The sequence below is a fragment of the Dryobates pubescens genome, chromosome 20, assembly GCF_014839835.1.
Source record: "Dryobates pubescens isolate bDryPub1 chromosome 20, bDryPub1.pri, whole genome shotgun sequence".
Classification (NCBI taxonomy): domain Eukaryota; kingdom Metazoa; phylum Chordata; class Aves; order Piciformes; family Picidae; genus Dryobates; species Dryobates pubescens.
Window position 1 is genome coordinate 8313262 of NC_071631.1, and position 18878 is coordinate 8332139.

General features: G+C 46.3%; 1 protein-coding gene across 1 annotated transcript; it reads right to left on the reverse strand.

Annotated features, from left to right (window-relative positions):
* Positions 1-2530: 2530 nt before the first annotated feature.
* Positions 2531-18113, reverse strand: ZMPSTE24 (zinc metallopeptidase STE24). The gene is made up of 10 exons (XM_054171139.1): positions 17868-18113; positions 16071-16217; positions 14048-14134; positions 13258-13374; positions 12301-12453; positions 8275-8416; positions 6423-6583; positions 4961-5065; positions 3201-3344; positions 2531-2897 (listed from the first exon to the last, which is right to left on the reverse strand). The coding sequence occupies exons 1-10, from the start codon at positions 17982-17984 to the stop codon at positions 2673-2675; spliced, it is 1398 nt and encodes a 465-aa protein (XP_054027114.1). The 5' UTR covers positions 17985-18113; the 3' UTR covers positions 2531-2672.
* Between the last annotated feature and the right edge of the window lie 765 nt (positions 18114-18878).

Genomic DNA, 18878 nt, shown 5'->3' on the forward strand with positions numbered 1-18878 from the left:
AGCAGAGGTGCTCCAGGCCTCTGCTGATTTTTGTGACCCTCCTTTGGACCCTTTCCAGCAGGTCCGTGTCCTTGTGGTGGGGGGCCCACAGCTGGTGAGATCTCCCCAGATCAGAGGGGCAGGATCCCCTCTCTCCCTCTCAGGTCACACTGCTTTGGATGCAGCCCAAGCCTTTTTTGCTGCCAGTGCCCATTGCTGGCTCCTGTCCAGCTTCTCCCCCACCAGCACCCCCAAGTCCTTTTCCTCAGGGCTGCTCTCAATCTCATCATCCCCCAGACTGGACTCATACCAAAGATTGCCCCAACTCAGCTGCAGGACCTTGCACTTCACCTTGTTGAACCTCATGAGGTTCAAAGATGGAGGCCAGAATGAAGTCTCAGTCTCACTGCTGGCAGTGCTTGCATGCTGCAGCCCTTGCTGTTTCTACACAGAATTCTTGCCTTGAGTATGGAATTATTTTAAAATAATTTTTACCTCAGTTACTCACCTGGCTTCACAATGTTCCTTACCAAGTCTGTGTCCTGTAAGCCTCCCAAGCACCAAGCTGAATTGACACACCTCAGCCTTGCCATCAACCTACACATTCTGTTCCAGTTTCCCTGCCTGCACATCTAATCCACATAGGGAGTGTTAGGACCTGCTGGCAACCAAGAAAAGTCGGAAGTCCTGTGACCACTGCAGTCCTTTGTGGACACAAGTATGCCCAGAGCATGCTTCATGGGGTCCCTTGAAATGTGGAAGACAGATGAAAGGAAAACATTTGTCCTATGTCTATAAAGCATTCCAGTTTCAGTCTTCCTCCCATCTCTTTCCTAGGTCTACACTGAACTTTTCCCCAGTGCATGCCCTCCCATATGCAGAGTATTTAAAGCCTCCACAGGAACTGACATTTCCTTCATGATGCCACTTCACTTCTGTTTGTGTTTGTCCAAATTTCTGAATTAGCCACAAAATTCATTTCTGAGTGTAAGTTTTCCCTTCTGGGTGAGACAAATGGTTTTGTCAGAACACATTCAATATATTTTCCACAGGTGTACACCAACCAATATCTGAAAACCTGACACAAGTATTTACTCTTCTGAATTGAGAGAATTAAGCTAATCCTTTTATTTTGAAGGGCTATTTATTAAACACAGCTGACACCACAGAGGCTCCCCCCACTCTGTAAAACTGTTTCTTAAGCCCATCTATCTAGTTTAGTTTCACAGTCACTAGGGTATAAACAACATTGGAATAAGGCATACAAAGGGCTTCCAGCAACATCTTTTCTCTTGTTGCACCTGAGCCACCATCATGCCTATCATCTTACAAGGCATTTTCCCCTATACCCAGGAGAACAAACTAACAATAGAGTCTTTTGAAACTAACAATTTTAGAGTCTTTTGAAAATGCTTTGACATCTAAAAAAAAAAAAAAGAATTTCCTTCAGCTTCTTCTCTCTTTATACAGAGCTGAGCAGAACCTTTTCGTCTACCACAGATAGAAAATTGTCTTTTTACACTAAGTATTTGCCTTCAGATGGCTCCAAAACATTTGCATGGCACATACAAACTTCCTTATATTAACTTTTAGCTTTGTGTCAACAGAAGTAAATTTACTGCCACCTCACATCAGAAAAGTCCAAGACAATCAATGCAGAAGCCACATCAGCAATTCTTCACTCTGTCCTTCACTAACCTATGTGACCAAACTCTTGGGCCAGAACAATGCCAAGGAGTGTTTCCTAAGTATTCCAGCACTGCTATTTCAGCTGGATTTGTATTAATGGAAACCCCCCCATGGCATGGAGGACAAACCCCCTTGGAAAGAAAAGTTCAGCTCTGCTGCACTGCCTGAGAAACTGGACAGCTCCAAACAAACTCAGACAAAGTACAACAGAAATGGAAGAACAGAGGCATGGAGAAGCTGTTAACCATTCTGCTCACAGGCAAAAGGGAAGACAACTAGAACCTTCCTTTGACATCTGGGTCCTATTCTGTCTCTCAGTACAGCCTCCCACATCCCCAGCAGCACCGCAGAGAAGAAGAGCAGCCCGGCCCTAGCATAAAGCTATCAAATACCAACTGGTGCTCATTTTCATGGAAGCCATGGTGCACTGCCTCAGCTGGAATTCATCTTTCCTCCCATGCTTCAGAGAAAGGAGGTTTTATTAAGTAGCATTTTCAGTGGTGACATACATGAATCCAGGAGCAAGGCCAGCCCTTGCAGTCAGCTTTCAAACCCAAAGAGTGCCTGGCAAGAACAAGGATCACTATTTAGAAATCAAGTCACTCCAACAGGCTTCACCATGTAGAGACTTGAGACTGGGAAGGTTCAGAGTGCTGAGAATGGGAAAAGGATCAAAAGCAATGCTCAAGGCATACACAAACTGAAGAAATAGCGTTCTGAAGTCTGTACATTTGTTTTCCTCCCTTTCCAGGTTTATGCTATGGTATGGAAGATAAAAGCCTGAGTACGTGGGGGGCAGGGCTTCACCCAGTGCTTCTAAATTGAGTTCCACAGGAATCTTTTGTTTAAAAAAAAGAATTCATTTATAATTTAATAGCCAACTCAGGGTGTGGTGCTTTTAACACTGAACTTCATCAGCACTATTTTTAAAAAGAAATTAAAAAGCAGCTCTGAACTTTGCTTCTGAGATGGAAGCAGGGTCTCGGACCCAGCCAGCGCTCCTGTCACTCTTCCTTCACGTCTTTCAAGGCCTGCAGTCTTTCTAAAAGCGGGGGATGGGAGTAATGCCACATGGAAAAGATCCAGTCAGAAACAGGGAATCCTAAATTGTCTTTGTTTAACTTGATCAAAGCAGAATACAGGTCCTGAGCCTTCCCAAGTTCCTTGGCAAATGCATCGGCTTGAAACTCAAATCGTCGGCTTAATACAGTCAAACAAAACGAGAGGACCTGGGGAGAGAAAGATCAAATTTAACATTCAGCTATCTGCAGGCTCCTGAGTATCAGTAACCACTGCTGCATCTGCCTGCCCACAGCCCACACCTCACTGGCTACAGAGTGAGCTCACGAAGGTTTATGCAGGCCACACCTGGAACTGGGAGCCTTACACCACATGGACCACTAAGCTTCCTGATTAAAGCAAGATACCACACAGAGCCTCTAGAAACTCCAAGCTTTCCCCTTTACCCAAAATTAAAATCATTCTTTAAATAGGATGATACTTCAGCAGCTATTTCTTGAAAACAAGTTTACCTCATTGTATGGTGAAAAGATGAACTGGAAAATAATCATCAAGCCTATCAGGGTAGGCTGGGTGTCATAGAAACCAAAGGCAGCAAAGAGTTCTTTTTGACCAATTAACACAGCAAACAGGAAGAAGCAGAGGAAGGAATTCATCTGCAGAAAGGAAACAACATTCTTGATTAGGAAGGGGGGGTTATTGACGTCTAAAACATGGCTTATTCATATTACAGACTGGCACAGAAACACCACTGAAAAAAAAACAGATCACTTCAGAACCAACAGACAAAGAGGATGAACAGCTGGCCTGGTTCTATTACAGTGTGCAGTAAGGAAATGATGTTTGCTGTTAGGGGCCTTTGCTGTTAGGGACCTAAAAATGTCAATAGTGAAGGAAGATGAAAAGGCAAGAAGTGAGAAGGAAGCACAGGGCAGAATCCATCTCCTTAGAATGAAACACAAGTTCCAAGGTAAGCTTCAAAGCAAATCAAATCTGCCTGTGCCGTGTCACACTTCTATTCCTGGGAACAATCCAGGCCTCTCTCTAAGTCATTCATCACCTCTGCCACACTGCTTGCCTGGCTTTGCAGAAGCAAGAGGCAGGGCCATGCCCCACATTTTCTAGAGGCGATTAGCACCTTTTCAAGCCATTAGCGCCCATTCAAGACCAAACAGTCTTCTTAATGAGGAAGGTGCCAGAATATTGTTTGTTACTGAAACACACAGGACAGAAAAAGAAAAGGAGTGGCTGTAACAGCAAACAGAAAGAGAAGATATTGAAAAAGAATTCGTGACAATTTCTGCTGGTGAAGAAAAAAATTCTACCCATTACAGCAAAATAATAGCACCTAGAAAATAGATCCAAAGACCAAAGCTACATGAGTTAGGAGAGTGGCAAAAGGCTTTATAACAGTTGTTGGTAGGAGGGATCAACACTGATGTCAGAAGTTGAAAGTTAATTCCCTCAAAGCAGAAAGCAACAAGGACCTCCCTGAAGTGTTCAGCTGCATGGATAGGAAAAATCCAGGCAATGGAAAGACAGAGATTGTCTTAAGCAGGAGCTTAAAAGTTATGCTTACAGCCTGAAAAGCTTGTGAATAGTCTTCAAAATAGAACAGCACAGCACTCTTGGTGCAGACATCTCAAGAAAGACATGATGGGGTTACAGAAGGTGCAGCTAAAGAAAAGGAAAGAAAAGCCTGGGAACTGTAAGAACAGCAGAGTGAGTGACACCTGGAACATGCCAGAGGGACACACAGCACAGACTGCTGTCAGAACTGAAGGCACACACCTGTGCTTTGCAACTGAAAAAATGTGAAGAGGTTCACAGGATCAGAGGATGTTAGGGGTTGGAAGGGACCTTCAAAGATCATGAAGTCCAAGCCCCTGCCAGAGCAGGACCATAGAATCTAGCACAGGTTGCACAGGAACACACCCAGATGGGTCTTGCAAGTCTCTAGAGAAGGAGACTCCACAACCTCTCTGGGGAGCTTGTTCCAGTGCTCTGTGACCCTCACAGTGAAGAAGTTCTCTCTCATGTTGAATGAACCTCCTGTGTTGTAGTTTATGTCCACACAGGATGCATTCCTGGGTGACCCTGCACTGGCAAGGGGGGTTGGACTGAATGATCTCTGGAGGTCCCTTCCAACCTCCAGTATTCTATGATTCTATGTAAATGTGCACTTGCAAATCTGGGAGCAAGTGTTTGGCAACAGCACTAATTACAGAATGCTGCAGGGAAATCACCAAATCACCACTCTGGCAGAACTCACCTGGCTGATGATAATATTTTTGACAGTGTGGCCTAGTTTCCAGTGACCTAATTCATGACCAAGTACAGCCAGAACTTCTTCATTTTTACATCCTTGTTTCTTATTCTGAGGGAGTACAAAGCAAAAGTAAATCAGATGTGATTGAACACAACTGAATACATTTCTTACATACTAGTCTGTTTTTTCCCAAGGTCACTTAAGTGTCCCTAGATAAGGGTTCTCCCATCTACCATCAGGCAGACTCATTATTTTTTGAGCCTTTTTCAAGAAGAGATTTACAACCCCTCCCAACTTCTAAGTTCCCAGGACTCCTCTGCTGAGGTGGCATTCTCTTATTTCCATGCATGCCCATGCAAACATGGAAGAATGCTAGAAGATTTCCTTTCCAAGCTCTCTCCTACCATCCCTTGATCTCATCCTGTTCTTTTTTCACTCAAGAAAATTCATTACAATGAAAGACCTCAGATTTTCAATGTAGAATTGAGAGCAGAGCTCTCAACTGCAGCTTCCCTTCCAAGGCACTGTGGTCCCCTTAGAAGGTAATGACAACATCCCTGCCCTCTGCAAAAACACTTGAGGTCAGAGGGACATCTGTACCCTCAAAGGTACACCAGCAAATCAGAATGAAGTACATGGGCTTGTGTACTGAGAACACAGCTGAAGAACCTGTTGAGATGGAACAAATGATTCTCATTATGACCAGAGCAGGTGAGCTCAACATCCCCTCCTGTCATCACCCTATCTGGAGTAAGCCATCCCACATCATGGAGGAAGAGAATGTCATCACCAATACAGTTACAAGAAACAGAAGCTGGACTGAACAACAATCCATGTATTGGCCTAATGCTAGGCTGCAGGAGACAATTCTTTCTTCTCAGTTACTCCTTCAAGCTCTCAAGAAAGGATTCCATCATTTTCAACCTTCCCTACGCTCTCCTGAATCCCCAAAAGCTGTTCCAGCAGACTCCTGATAGCAGCTGCAGTGCAGAGGACAATGAAAAGCCATCATCCTGCTGGTGAGCAGGCTGGCGGAGGAGGCACATGTGGAACCTCCCTGTGCACATCTGCACAACTCTTGCACCAAGTTCTTGCCTATAGTGAAAGGCAGACAAATGACACACAGACAGTCCTGGCAGTCCCAAGAGAAGGAACTTCAGCTAAAATTCTGAACAGGTCCCTGCTTCAAACAGTCACAAGTCCTGGTTTTCACAAGCAGGGAACCAATAGTTTCCTAAAGCCTCCGTGGATTTCTATGGTCTCTGCCACTATCAACATAACTCACACAGCCCCAGAAACTCCTAAAACTGTTGCAGCAGCTCAGGGATACTTTGGTGTTGAAATCATGAGGGTTTGGATTTTAGCATCTCATTTATAATCTTTAAGACACACTCAGAAAACACAGGGGAATATCTCACCAAGAAGTTAAAGTACATAACACCATGAAAAGCAAAGATGAACTCACTTTGGTTTTAGACTTTGTCTCTTCATTCTCACCATCTTCTCCTTCTGCTGGCTCTTTGTTCAGTGCAGAGTAGTCTTCCAGGAGGGTGTCAAAGAGCACAATCCGCTTATTCTTGAAGAATCCGTAGAAATAGGCATTGCTGTGAGAAGAACGCTTAGAACCTGAGAGGGAAAATGTACATCAAAGGCTGGACAATGCCAGGCACTGAAGACTCTGTGGTGTTCCCTTGGCATTCCAAATGAACAGTGGACAAAGCCAAGCAACTGAGATTCCAGGTTGAAGCATATTTTAAAGTTACCTAAGTAATGCTGATTGCATTCACTGACAGGAGCAAAGGAAGGACTTTGGTCCATCCGTAAGATGCAACCACAAAAATCACTACAAACGTGAGAGCAGCCATGGGAAGATCCAGAGCAAAAGCAATCTCTAATTGCAGTCTTGGGGAGAGCAGAAGGAGCACTCTGCACAGAGCATGAGCTGCCCTCCCGGCCAAGGACCTGAGACAGATTCCAGTACTCCTAGAATCCTTGCAACATGCCAGCAAAGAGGATTCAAACTGCATGAGGATGTTAGAGAGAAAGTGAAGTGATGAACTGCAGGTACCAGGCAGCCCCTCAAGTTACTTTTTTGTCTGAAAGAAGCAATCTTTTGCTGCTGCTTTTATCTAGACCAGGTGACTCATAGACTGTTTCTGCAATCAATGTACTTGGGGTCACAAACTCCTCACTCTCCATGGCACAGGGACTGTTTCATTGCGTTAAAAAGCTGCCTACATCATAGAACAGGCTCACAGAATGCACTGGGTTGCGAGGGACTTATAAAGGTCATATCCAGCCCAACCCCCCTGCAGTCAGCAGAGACATCCCAATTAGATCAGGTTGTTCAGAGCCCCAACCAACCTTGAATGTCTCCAGTGTTCCACCACACTCATAGTAAAAATCTTCTTCCTAATGTCCAATCTAACCCTGCCCTGCTCCACTTTCAAACCACTGCCCATTTTTCTACTGCTGCAAGCCCCTGTCAGTCCCTCCCAAGCTTTTCCATAGGTCCCCTTCAGGTACTGGAAAGCTGCTTCAAAATCTCCCATGACCCTTCTCTTCTCCAGGCTGAACAGCCCTAACTCTCTTACCCTGGCAGCTAACACTTTTACAGCTAAATTCTACCATTCCAGCTTTTCATGCCATCTCATGCTGCTTTGAACAGGGCAGTAAAAACACCTCTGATCCTCACAGAGCAGGCAAAACCAAAACCAAATTTGGGAAAGTCCTTGAAATCTGTTTCAGAAGGGAACAAGGTGAGCAACAGCAAGAACATCAACAAGCAAAGTGCTGCACGAACATGTTACAAGGAAGGGACATGGCAGCTGCTCCATGTTGCACTCATCACTAGAAAGTAACCACATCAGTCTCATGTAGAAGGTAAGAAGAGTGCAGCCAGACTGGGAAAAAACACTGATGTGACAACCCTGAGAAGGAACAGGTGGGTTTAACTTTCATAACTTTTAAAACTGTTTCACTACAGTGCCTCATACTGAACTGAGACCAGAAAGGTTCAAAAACTTTCCCCTCTGGTTTCAAGTTCTAAAATAGGACTTTTGATTGCTGCTTCCATTTCTGACTGTGCTGTGTATTTCCATTCCACAGAGACAGGACAACGCTCCCAATGAGATGCTGAGTTCAGGCTGTACATTCAGCTTTGCTTTTTTGACCTCTAGGCAAGGAAAGTGGTACAGACACTGACAAGCATTCAAACAGCTGAGGAATATAAGCAAGTGCTCTACTACAGCACCCACAATGGAAGCTAAAATCCACAGGTTTGAAATGACAAAGGTGTTTTAGCAGAAGAATCTCACCTTCAACAACGTAGACCTTAGTCAAGGGGAAGTCAATGCCCTTTGCCATCGTTTCAATTTGTTGCTTGAGCTCTCCCTCAGGAAGTGGAATGAATTTGTCAAACAAAGGTGCAATGTAGTCTGCATAGATTGTGACAAGCACCTGCAAACACAGGCAGAAATTACAAACAAAGCACAGAAATGTGTGTTCAGTACTAAAGATGGAGCAGAAGCACAGGGAGAAGGCACAATGTCAGAAAACACACTTGATAAAGCAGAGTCCTGCATGAAGTGTGAGCCACAGCAAGGCTTCTGTGGCTCATCCCATTTGCAGACACAGCTCCTTAGCCTGCTGACAAGGCAAGACGTGCGGGGGGCAGGTTCAGCTACAATCTGCAGTCCTCAGCAGAGCCAGTGTGAACAGAGGGTTTGCTCTGAGGGCACATCAAACTGCAAAGCCACTATGACAGCTGGGGGTAGGGGTCTGATCAGTCACAGGCTGTCATTCTCACCCACTTCACCAATGCTGGGGAGCTCTGAGGTGCCTCACACTAAGCAGCAGAGCTGACTGGACCAGGAGATGGTCCTGTTCTTCAAATTCCTCTTAGCTTATAAAGCCACAGTTTAAAGCAGGCAAAAAACCCCATGTCCCCTTTGTTCTTGCCCTTCTATATGAGGGCTAAGGAACTGCTTGATGCCTCTGGTCCACAGTGATCCACAGCCATGTCCCAAAAACCACTGCATTGTACCTGCAACTCCTGAAACTGACAGCAGATGCAGCCCAGTTGAGAAAGGGAGGACTGCAATAACACCGTGATGGAAAGAGAAGCTGAACTACCTTCCTTTACACTCTGAATCTTCACAAAGTTAGTTATTTTTAAAAGCTGGACTGGAGAAAACTTCAAATTCTGGTTAGTGCAAAAGGAATAGGGCATGAGAGACAGACAGCAACATGAGCTTCAAAATTGTCTCCACAGGTTTTTATCCACTGAAATGAGTTCCTTGACTTTCCAAAGTACCTGCCCTGCTGAGAAAGTCCAATAAAATCTAAAGCTAGGGAAAGCGACCTTCCCACAGTCAGAGCAAAGGAGAGGCAGAGCAATATGGAACACCATAAGAAAAATCAAGCCAACAGTTCAGACAAGGATTCAAAACTCTGCAGATGTTTTGCAGCAGCTGTAGGAAGGTATTTTACCAGCAGGAGTCAGCTGTGGTTTTCAGTCCAGACCAGCGTCTCAGACACACAGCATGCATGGCCTAATGTTAAGCTTTTATCTCTCATCTTTGTATAAAGCCCTGATATTAGCAGACTGGTAGAAGGATGTAATTTTAACCCTGATTACAGAGTAAAGGAATTTTTCCCTAACTGGAACTCTGAATGGTAAATCTAACACCCCTTAAGCTTATTTTGCAAGTCAAAGACTGTTCAAACAGGCCACAATCCCTGATCAACACCCTGTAAAGCTGCAGTGACACTGCAAGACACCTGAAAAGCACCAATGGTCTGGGCATGAACTTCAACCCCAGGAAAAAAATACCCATTTCTTTTTTAAAAGAAGAAAAGAGAGCCAGTGGGTCTTGCAACACTGTCTGTCAGCACAGAGGCTGGACTGTTCAGTTGGAAGAGAGAGGCAAAGCAGAACTAAAATAATCGTTTGTGATAGGAAAGTGCCAGAAAGATAAGTGGCATTAGCTGAGTACATTCTGCTTCTTGCCTTGAAGTTCAGTGTTAGATACAACTCACATCTCTCTCTCCTTTCTACTAAACCTGCTTGACAAAAGCTGTCAGCTGGACTTTCAGAAAGCTTCTCACAGGAGATCACACAACATTTTTTTACATGTTTTAAAGAAAATATGGCAAAAATAAAGCAGCCAATGTCTGGTACAAAGGAAACTGAGGGGAAAAAGTTTCACTTTGGGGGTACAAAGGGCAAGGGCAGGCCACTCCAGAAAATCTGGGCTCTTCCTTCAGTCCCAAAGCTACCTGTTCTTTTAAAACTTCACTGTAATCCTGCCATGTAAAAGCAAATGATTAAAGCCTTTAAGACTAAAGGCTTAAAATAGGAACTAGCTATCACCATGAGGAATGACTGTCTGCCCAGTTTTTGTAAATAAAAGGGCTACATTGGAATAAGCTGTGAGCTTGGCTGCTTCACTGAGCTGGGCAGAGTACCAGCTCCATGCTGCACTAGAATGTAAGAGGATGCTCTGAAAAAAGGCTGAAAGAAAAAGAGCAATTCATTAAGAAATCCCTGCCAGGAGTCTGCACAAGCATTCCTGTAGCAGACATTTCAGTAGGCATGAATTGACACTTCTGGGACCTAACACCAGGGTTTGTCAGAATACATGCAGAGACAAAAAAGGGAAGACGGAGCATAAGGACAGCTGGAGCTATCGCAACAGAAGGCCAGGAACTGCTGCATGGTGAAACCAACAAACAAAAGCAGCAACGAACTCAAAGCAGTAATTGTGAGCCAGACTTGCTACCTCTGTGGGGCACTTTGCTACTGTACTGTCCCTATGTGGCTCAGAAACACAGCACTGGTCACTGCGCTAGGCCCGAATCAGTGGCCCTGCAGACATCCACTGCTGCTCACAGGTTTTCTTTCAGTTGCATGTCAGGCATTGTGGTAGTTTTAGGCTATGTCTTTAAAATTTTTTCACAGATCTTGAACAGAAAGCAGTAAAAATGTAAAAAGGAAAATGATAGTTCTAAACAATCCCACTGGAGAGAGAAGGAACCAGAACTGGCTGTACAAAACAATCTCTCTCTCTCCTTGCTTCTTCAGGATAGGAAATGCTAACTTGCTTCTGCTTGACCTTGGCTGCACTGCTTTGTTGTGACTGCTGTTAACCGTAACTGCTCTGCTCTGTCTCTTGTCCCTTTGTGTACAGGGGGGTAAGGAGGAAGCAAGGAAGGGAGAAGCTATTAGCAGCTCAGGGGGGTCCTTGTGCTGTTCATTATTTCTAAATACCTGTAAATATTGTATATTTTGTATCTACTAATTGCATTTCATTGTAGATTGTAGTTTTGCTTGTAAATACAGCTTTCATTTGCTTCCAACTGAGCTGGTCTGGCAAATTTAGTGTTGGGGGAGGGGAATTTCCAAGCCACCACAGGCATCAAGGAAGCAAAAATGGCAGTAGAACAACCAATACAATTCAGATAAGGATGTCTGTGACCCATAAAGCCAGGACTATGAGAAGACTTTGCAGCCATGGGTTCAACTGAGCCACAATTCCTTCCCTGTTGCCATGTCTGAAAAAGTCAATGGAGGTATTTGGTATCTGGGTGGGAAATCAGGTCTTCCTGCATTAACTGCATGGCCTCCCACACAGCACTGGAACCCATTTTCATACAGCCAGTGTCTGTGCTTTAGACAGGAAGCTGACAAACTGAAACTCAAAGCAAGCTGTAAAAGTAATCTGAGCCTACAAGCAGTGGGAGAAAGAGGAGAAAAACACAAAGCCAAAACCACTTAAGTCATGAAAGAAAGCAACCCTGATTTCCTGCCGAGGGACTTCTGAACATTTCCTTGGTGACATATTCCAGTTGAACCAGAAAGTCTGAATTTCACACAAGAATTAGGGGTTGATTAGCTTAAATTTATTATTAGGCTCATGTGGCAGGTTGTAATGTAATGATTCTTTTACTTGTTAAGGTGTTCTTGTCATCTAAAAATAAATTAGCACCCACAGCAGCACTTCTGTCATCCCTTCCTTGGGAGAGCAGTGTCAGCATATTGAGAAAAAAAGCCAGAAGAGCACCATGTGGAGAAATAAAAAGCCCAATGAAAGACAGACTTCAGAGCCCACAGCAACAATAGAAAACATCAAATCCTTATGATGGATACAAAAGATCCTTTTAATTAACAACGAAAAATGCCAGCTACCAATTCAGTGCACAAAAGTAGCAGAACCACAGACACTGGAATTCCCAAGAGACTTGGATTTGTCCCCATGTCCTTTCAGTTATGGTTTTAAACCTTGGCACACTGAGCTATGTAAATGAGCTAACATCTGGAAGATCCCCAGCCATATACTCACCAAGGAAACAACTAATGTGAAGAGCCAGGCATAGATGAAGAAGTAGTCTCCCCCTATTTTGATGATGTAAAGCAGAAGGGCTGTCACGGGCAGCAGGATGCACTGAGTCACCACAAATTTCTTGAGGGCATCCTTAAAAAAAAATCCCAGTGTCTGCAAAGGAAGGATCCAGAGATGTGGTCAGAGCCACGGTGCTGAGGAAACTGACTCCTTTAGTGGAGGCACAGAAGCAAAGTCAGGCAAATCACAAACCAGCAATGCCACTGAACCAGCAAGGTGCCCTGGTAGCCAAAGTGGCCAATGGCATCTTGGGGTCGATTAGAAAGTCTGTGCTGGAACAGAAAATACTGTGGGCAATGCTAGCTGGGTCCTAAAGCAGAAAACAAATTTGTGCTCTGGCAAGAAATGGCTAATGGTGTATCTCAGACTGAGGCTCCTCTCTCAAATGGAAAATCTGATCTCAGGAAAAACAGACAGTGAAGCAGGTTAAACTAACTTGGTGAGGGAAGTTAAAGCCAGGGTTGATACTGAGTACCTAGCAGAAATCCAAATGAGGAGCAGAATTTTCTGATGACAAGAACTCAATAAAGGAAACAGAGCAGGAACGTTGCCATTGCTTGAGTTTGTTTCATCTGCTCAGGGTACGTGACTCAGAAGTGCCCCTGCCAAGCAGTGACCCAGGATGCTCAACAAGGGCACATGAAGGGAGCTGAGGTATGAAATGTTCTTCATTCCACCACCAGAAGACACAGGTCCCTGTGCTCAGAGGTGGGCTCATGCAGAGCCCTCCTGCCTGGGTACTTCTGAAACAGTCACAAACTGGCACCACTCTCATTTTTTATGCAGTGTGTGTAGGCAAGTTCCTAAAACAAATAGTCTTTGGCACAGGGCCAGGGACACAGCAGTGTGTCCAACCCACCAAGCCTACCCCAGACAGTGCAGGGCTATCTGCAGTACCTGCTGATTGAAGCCATGTTTCTCCTCTATGACAAACGTGTTGTACAAACTCCATGGGAGACCAGTCACTGCACTGAAGAGAGTTGCAAGCAGCAGAAAAACCAAAGACTGAACAATCTAAAAACAAACAGACACCATTAAAATTAAAAAAGAATCCCTAAGCTATAACCACAGAGGAAAAAAAACATCTGATATTGGCTAAGCTGTACTAACACTGCTAGTCCAGGTGTTAAAAATGGATTTCGCGTCAGTGTTCACTGAAACCAGTTAGAAATTGGAGCTAGACAAATTCACAGAAACAACACATTTGTGATGATCAGATTGCTGGTCACTGTGTTAAATGAAGGAGAAGAGATACACTGATGAAAGAAACTGAAATGCAAACTGAGGATTTTGACAGGCCTTTGGCTGGCTGCCTCACCCACAGCGCAAAGACAACATCAACAGCAGCCTCCAATTGCTGACCTTTTGCTGTGCCAGAAGATCACTTCAAAGGTTAGTAAAAAGACAATACTCAAACAAAAAGCCTCCAACTCCCCAGCTCACCCCCATGTGATTCAGGTAGCTTTCAGATTTGCATGTTTCCAGCACACAAAGCTATTTCATTAGTAAGCTAATATGAAAGTCCCATCTGGTGATCCCTGCACTCACCAGAACACACCTGTTGTTTTTAATACATGGTGTCTGTGGCTGAGTCCTGCTTCAAGTAAACACAAGCTTAAAAATAAAAGTGAAGGTAACAGTATGGTTTATGGATCAAATGTTTTCACCACAATTTGAAATTACTTACCTCATATTCTGGTCCAAACCCAGCACGGCCAGAGACCTGCCCAGACAGATTCCAGAGAAGAGGAATCCCTCCACAGAGGAGAATCATCTGCAGAACAAAAGCACATAGCAGAGGCAGTAAGAAACAAGACTGTCACCATCTTCTACTGACATTACAGCACGGTGAGAACCTTTTGAGGGTGAATGAGAAAACCTTTACAATTAGGCTTTTTTCCTCTCTAATCTCAGCAGTGCATAAAGAAAAGCTGGAATGTTTGGCAATGGTTCATTTGTACTTGAGAGAAGTACAGATCAGGTCAAGCTTTTGTTTGGGTTTTTGGAGATGTGTTAAATACCAGACTATTTCCAAGCCTACACTCTGCTGCCCTACTGGCTCAGACATAAGGCAGATTTTTAAGAAGACCTTAAACTCATTTGCCTAGGCTTGTAAAACACTCTCCATAGGAGGACTGGGCAAGACTTAGCAACTTGGTTGCTCTAGGACCTGCCCGCAGTCCCTGTCCCAAGAAAGGCCTTTAGAAGGCAGCTGTGATTTCAATTCCAGTATCAGTGCTGCATCAGCCATCTTAAGGAAGCTCCTTCTGCCCTCTTCCTTCTGCCTGCCTCCACTCTAATGGACTGCTCACAACACACCATCATCCAATAAATGCTTGAGCCAGAGCTAATACAGCAAGCACTGCCTGTGGTTAAAGGCTGGGGCAAGGGTGTTTGTTGATGCAGCTTGATTCACAGGCCAAAAACTAGGTTTCAGAGCTGGAAATCCAAGAAGTACCAATCCCTGAACAAAGACAGCTGTTAGCATGACGTTGACACTATTCATTAAAGAAAAACACATAATTAATGGCTGAAATAAATCAAAGCATGCCAGTAATCCTAACACAGCATCTCCCTCCAGCTCAATTGCCAGGTAAGTCTGTACCAGCAGTGCTGACAGGTGTGTAACTACATTTTCACAAGTTCACAGAAAATAAAACAATGTCCAGGTCAGGCCACACAGAAGAGATCAGGATATGCAAAAGTCAAGAGGAGTCACCACTCTCCAGTACTAGTTTACCACCACAGTTCCATCACTTGCACTATTTCACAATACTGCTGCCATTACCTTTCAGAACTGACCTGGCTGCTTCCTTAAGGTCATCCTGTTGTAGATCATACTCAAGTTCTATCTTGCAATGCCAAGCACTTCAGGATTCCTTTTTGACCTAGTTGTGCTACAGATGAGCAGTGCTGCATTACAGCAGTAAGTCAGAAGTTTCTCTTAAGCCTGTGTACCACACCTGTAATGCTTTGTTCTAACTCAATGGCTCTGCTTTTTCACGTATGTGAATGTCACTTGCCCAGGGTAATTGTTCTTACTCTTCAGAAGCATCCACTGGTACTCTTCCTGTTCCCACAGGCTTTTCTTATTACCTTCTACTTAAAATTTTATCTATAAATTAAAGAAGGTCATAGACACATGGAATGGTCTGGATTACAAAGGACCTCGAAAAGTCACCCAGTCCAACCCCCTTTGCAGTCAGCAGGGATGTCCTCCCTGCTGATCAGATTGCCCAGAGCCCTGTCAAGCCTCACCTTGAATATATCCAGGGATGGGGCCTCAACCACTTCCCTGGGCAACCTGTTCAAATGCTCCATCACCCTTGTGGGAAAGAATTTGATCCCGGTTGCATCACTTCAACCACAGAAACAGGTGTTTGTAACAGTTTTAAATAATTCTAATGCTGCTTCATTATTTGGCAGAAGAAGCCCTAACAGCCCAGCTGTGCCACTAAACCAGTAATGCACTGCACCCTGTAGCTGTGCAGTGTGACTCAGCCCTGCACTGACAGAAGATGAGCTGGCTGAGTAATTTCATTTCATATGGCAAACACAGGGCCAAACAAGAAACACAGGACCCCAGACCAGCCAAATGTCAGTGTCTGGCCTAGGATACCAGGACACCAACAGGGCAGCTGCACCAGCAATCCAAGCACTTCAGTTTATGAACAGTATCCTACGGATGCTGGGGAAGCACAGGTACTTACAGTGCCCTCCACCTCCGAGTACAGGCCTGACCAAAAGCTGAAAGTGCTTTTGTCCAGCTGGTATAGGCGAGACTTTTCAAAGGTTTCTGGATCCATGATCTGTCCTAACTCCTGTGGCACACATGTCGTTGTCCTGTACACCCGCCTCTGAAAGAGGGGAAAAGAAACTTAGAAGTCTGCATCCAAGGCTTCAAAGATAAATACAATTTAAAAGCAACATATGACATGATCCTATGCGCCACCACTCCAAGATTAAAAAAACAGCCAAAAAATAGCTCAAAAATTACAAATACTTTTAAACTCCTGCTTTCTATCAAGTCCCAAATACAAAGATGAAGCATAACTGTGTTATAACCAGGAACTGAGTTGCCCACATAATGTATTTCTAGTAGTTATTACATATAGATCACATAAACTCATTTTTCCACAGGATATGGTTTACTGCACTACAGTAATGACTAAGCAGAGATTGAAACCAAACACCAGATCCTTCCATGCAAATCATGCAACTTCACCAGAAAAGGTAACTGTGCTGTGGCTGCATAAGGTGCAATTCCATTTTTGGTAGAGAGCTCATCACTTGAAAAATTCTAAAGACTAAAGGTCTTTATTCCATCCACTTCCTTACCTTGTTTCAGTAATATTTATCCCTTCTCAAAGACAAAAGCCCCCTATTCTGTGTCACTTCAAAATACTTTTTTCCTCTGACCAAGTACCAGGCTGCAGCCTCCCAAAGGGCTCAGCTGATCTCTCTCTGCCACACTGAGTCTTGGCAGCACTTTCTCAGCTGTGTCAGTCTGGCTGGGATGGGGTTTAGCCTGCACAGAAGCACGCACGGAGGCATGCTTTGCATCTGCTGGTGACACCCCTGGTCTAGCCACTGCTAAACAGAGGCAAGGCCAAGGCTTTCTCTTTCTCTCTCTTCCACAGCAAGGCTCAGGCTGGGCAAGAGGCTGCAAGGCCACACAGCCGGGAGAGCTGACCCGAGCCGACCAGAGGGGTGTTCCAAGTTATACTCAGCAACCACAGCTGAAGCAGAAGTAGTAAGGAGAAGAGGTGAGTTTGACTTACAAGGTGGCTATTACTTGGAGGCATACCAGGCATCTACCTTCTTGTGGGAGGTGGTGAGCAACTGCCTTTACAAAACTTGCAGGGCTTTTTCCCCGCCTTTTCCTTCACCTGTTATCGGTCTTTGCTTCGACCCATGAGTTTTTATTGGTCTCGCTCTCTCACCTGGCCAGGGAAGGAGGGTCGAGCTGCTGGGTGGGTGTTAGGCTGCTGCCCACCACACCCGCATTTTTCAGACGGTTCCATGAACTCACCCAGCCCCGGGGGTGACGCCCAGGGTCCCCACCACCCGTTAAAGCAAGGAACGGCTATGGCCGGCCCGCAGCGCAGCCGTGCTCCGGAGCTGAGCCAGTGCGAGCAGAGCTGGCACAGAGAGGGGCAGAAGCCTGGCTCGGCAGAGCTGCCGAGAGCCTCACACTCGGCTCCGAACACAGGGAGCACAGAGAGCACGGCGAGTCCCCTTCCCTGCTCGGGGGTCCTTTCCCGGGTAGCTCCTCGCAATTTGCCGGCGCGAACCGGTTCCATCGGGCATGAGCGCACAGGGCTTATACCGCGCCACAGCCCTGCTGCCTCGGCCGGGACACGACCAAGTCCTTCTCAGACAGGGGCCGGACTAAGCCGGTCCCCGCTCCGCGCCCAGAACACCGCCCGCCGCCCCCACGTGAGGCCGGGTCGGGCCCAGCACAGCCCCCGGCCCGCTGGCGCCAGCCCCCACCAGCCCCCGCCGACCTGCCGGTGCGCCAGGAAAGCTTCCCAAAGGTAAACAGCCCAGGAGAAGAGCAGCACGGAGCAGAAAATGCGCTTCTCGGCCGGCAGCTCTGCCCACAGCTCGCCGGGCAGCGCCATGGCGCCGCTCCCGCGCTTCCTGCCGACCCCGCGCTGCGGCGCCGCCTGGCGCCTGGAGGAGCGGCGGAACGGGCGGGGCCGGACCCCGGCCCCGAGGGAAGGCGGTGAGGGGGCCTGAGGCGGAGCCGATGGGGGAGCGGCAGCGGTGGTCTGGAGGTTGCCCCTGCTGCCACGGAGCTCTTCCGCCGCTTCGGGCGGCGCTGGCGCACGGAGCCCAGCCGCGGAGAGGGCAGGGCGACTGGGAGGGCCTTCCCCGTGGAGCAGCAGGAGAGGCTGAGGCGACCGCCCCTCGTCACGTCACGAGGGGCCCGCGGCGCCGGGCCGAGTCTGCTCCTGGAAAGACAGCATGTGAGAGGTGGCCTGACAGGGCGGCGCCGGGACAGCCCCGCTGGACCTGCAGCGCCTGTGCGCCCTGTGCCCCCAAGGTGGAGAAGAGCTGTCGGGACCTGCCGGTGGTGTGGGGAGGCGCCGCCTGCCCGTGCCGGACGCTGAAGCTGCGCAGAGGCCTCTCCTGCTGCTCAGCTGTAGAGCCTTGGGGAGCCTTCTATACCTCTTGATTCCATCAGCCCTAACAGTGCTAAATTTGATCATATTTGCATTAGTTTGCACCTGATTCCAACCACGAGGCTGACCAGTGTGAAAGAGGACACTGAACAGAGTATTTGTGCACTTGCACATGCACTGGGTCCGCGGTGTCCTGCATCACAGTGAACACAGTGCGGAGCTCTGGGAGCACCAACCTCAGCATTGCCCCCCAGAAGTGGCATCGGACTGGACTGATAAAAGGTGGAGTAGAACTGACTGGATAAGGGCAAGCATATTCCCAGTAAATCTCATCAATAGGTCAGTACACTTCTGAACTTTCCCAAGCACTTACTAGCAGGATGTAGTAGA

Coding starts and splice junctions, on each gene's coding strand:
- ZMPSTE24 (XM_054171139.1), bottom strand. CDS start 17,984: ATGGCGCTGCCCGGCGAGCTGTGGGCAGAGCTGCCGGCCGAGAAGCGC. Junction 14,135..16,070: donor ACTCGGAGGTGGAGGGCACT/GTAAGTACCTGT, acceptor TTTGTTCTGCAG/ATGATTCTCCTCTGTGGAGG. Junction 13,375..14,047: donor GGTTTGGACCAGAATATGAG/GTAAGTAATTTC, acceptor GTTTGTTTTTAG/ATTGTTCAGTCTTTGGTTTT.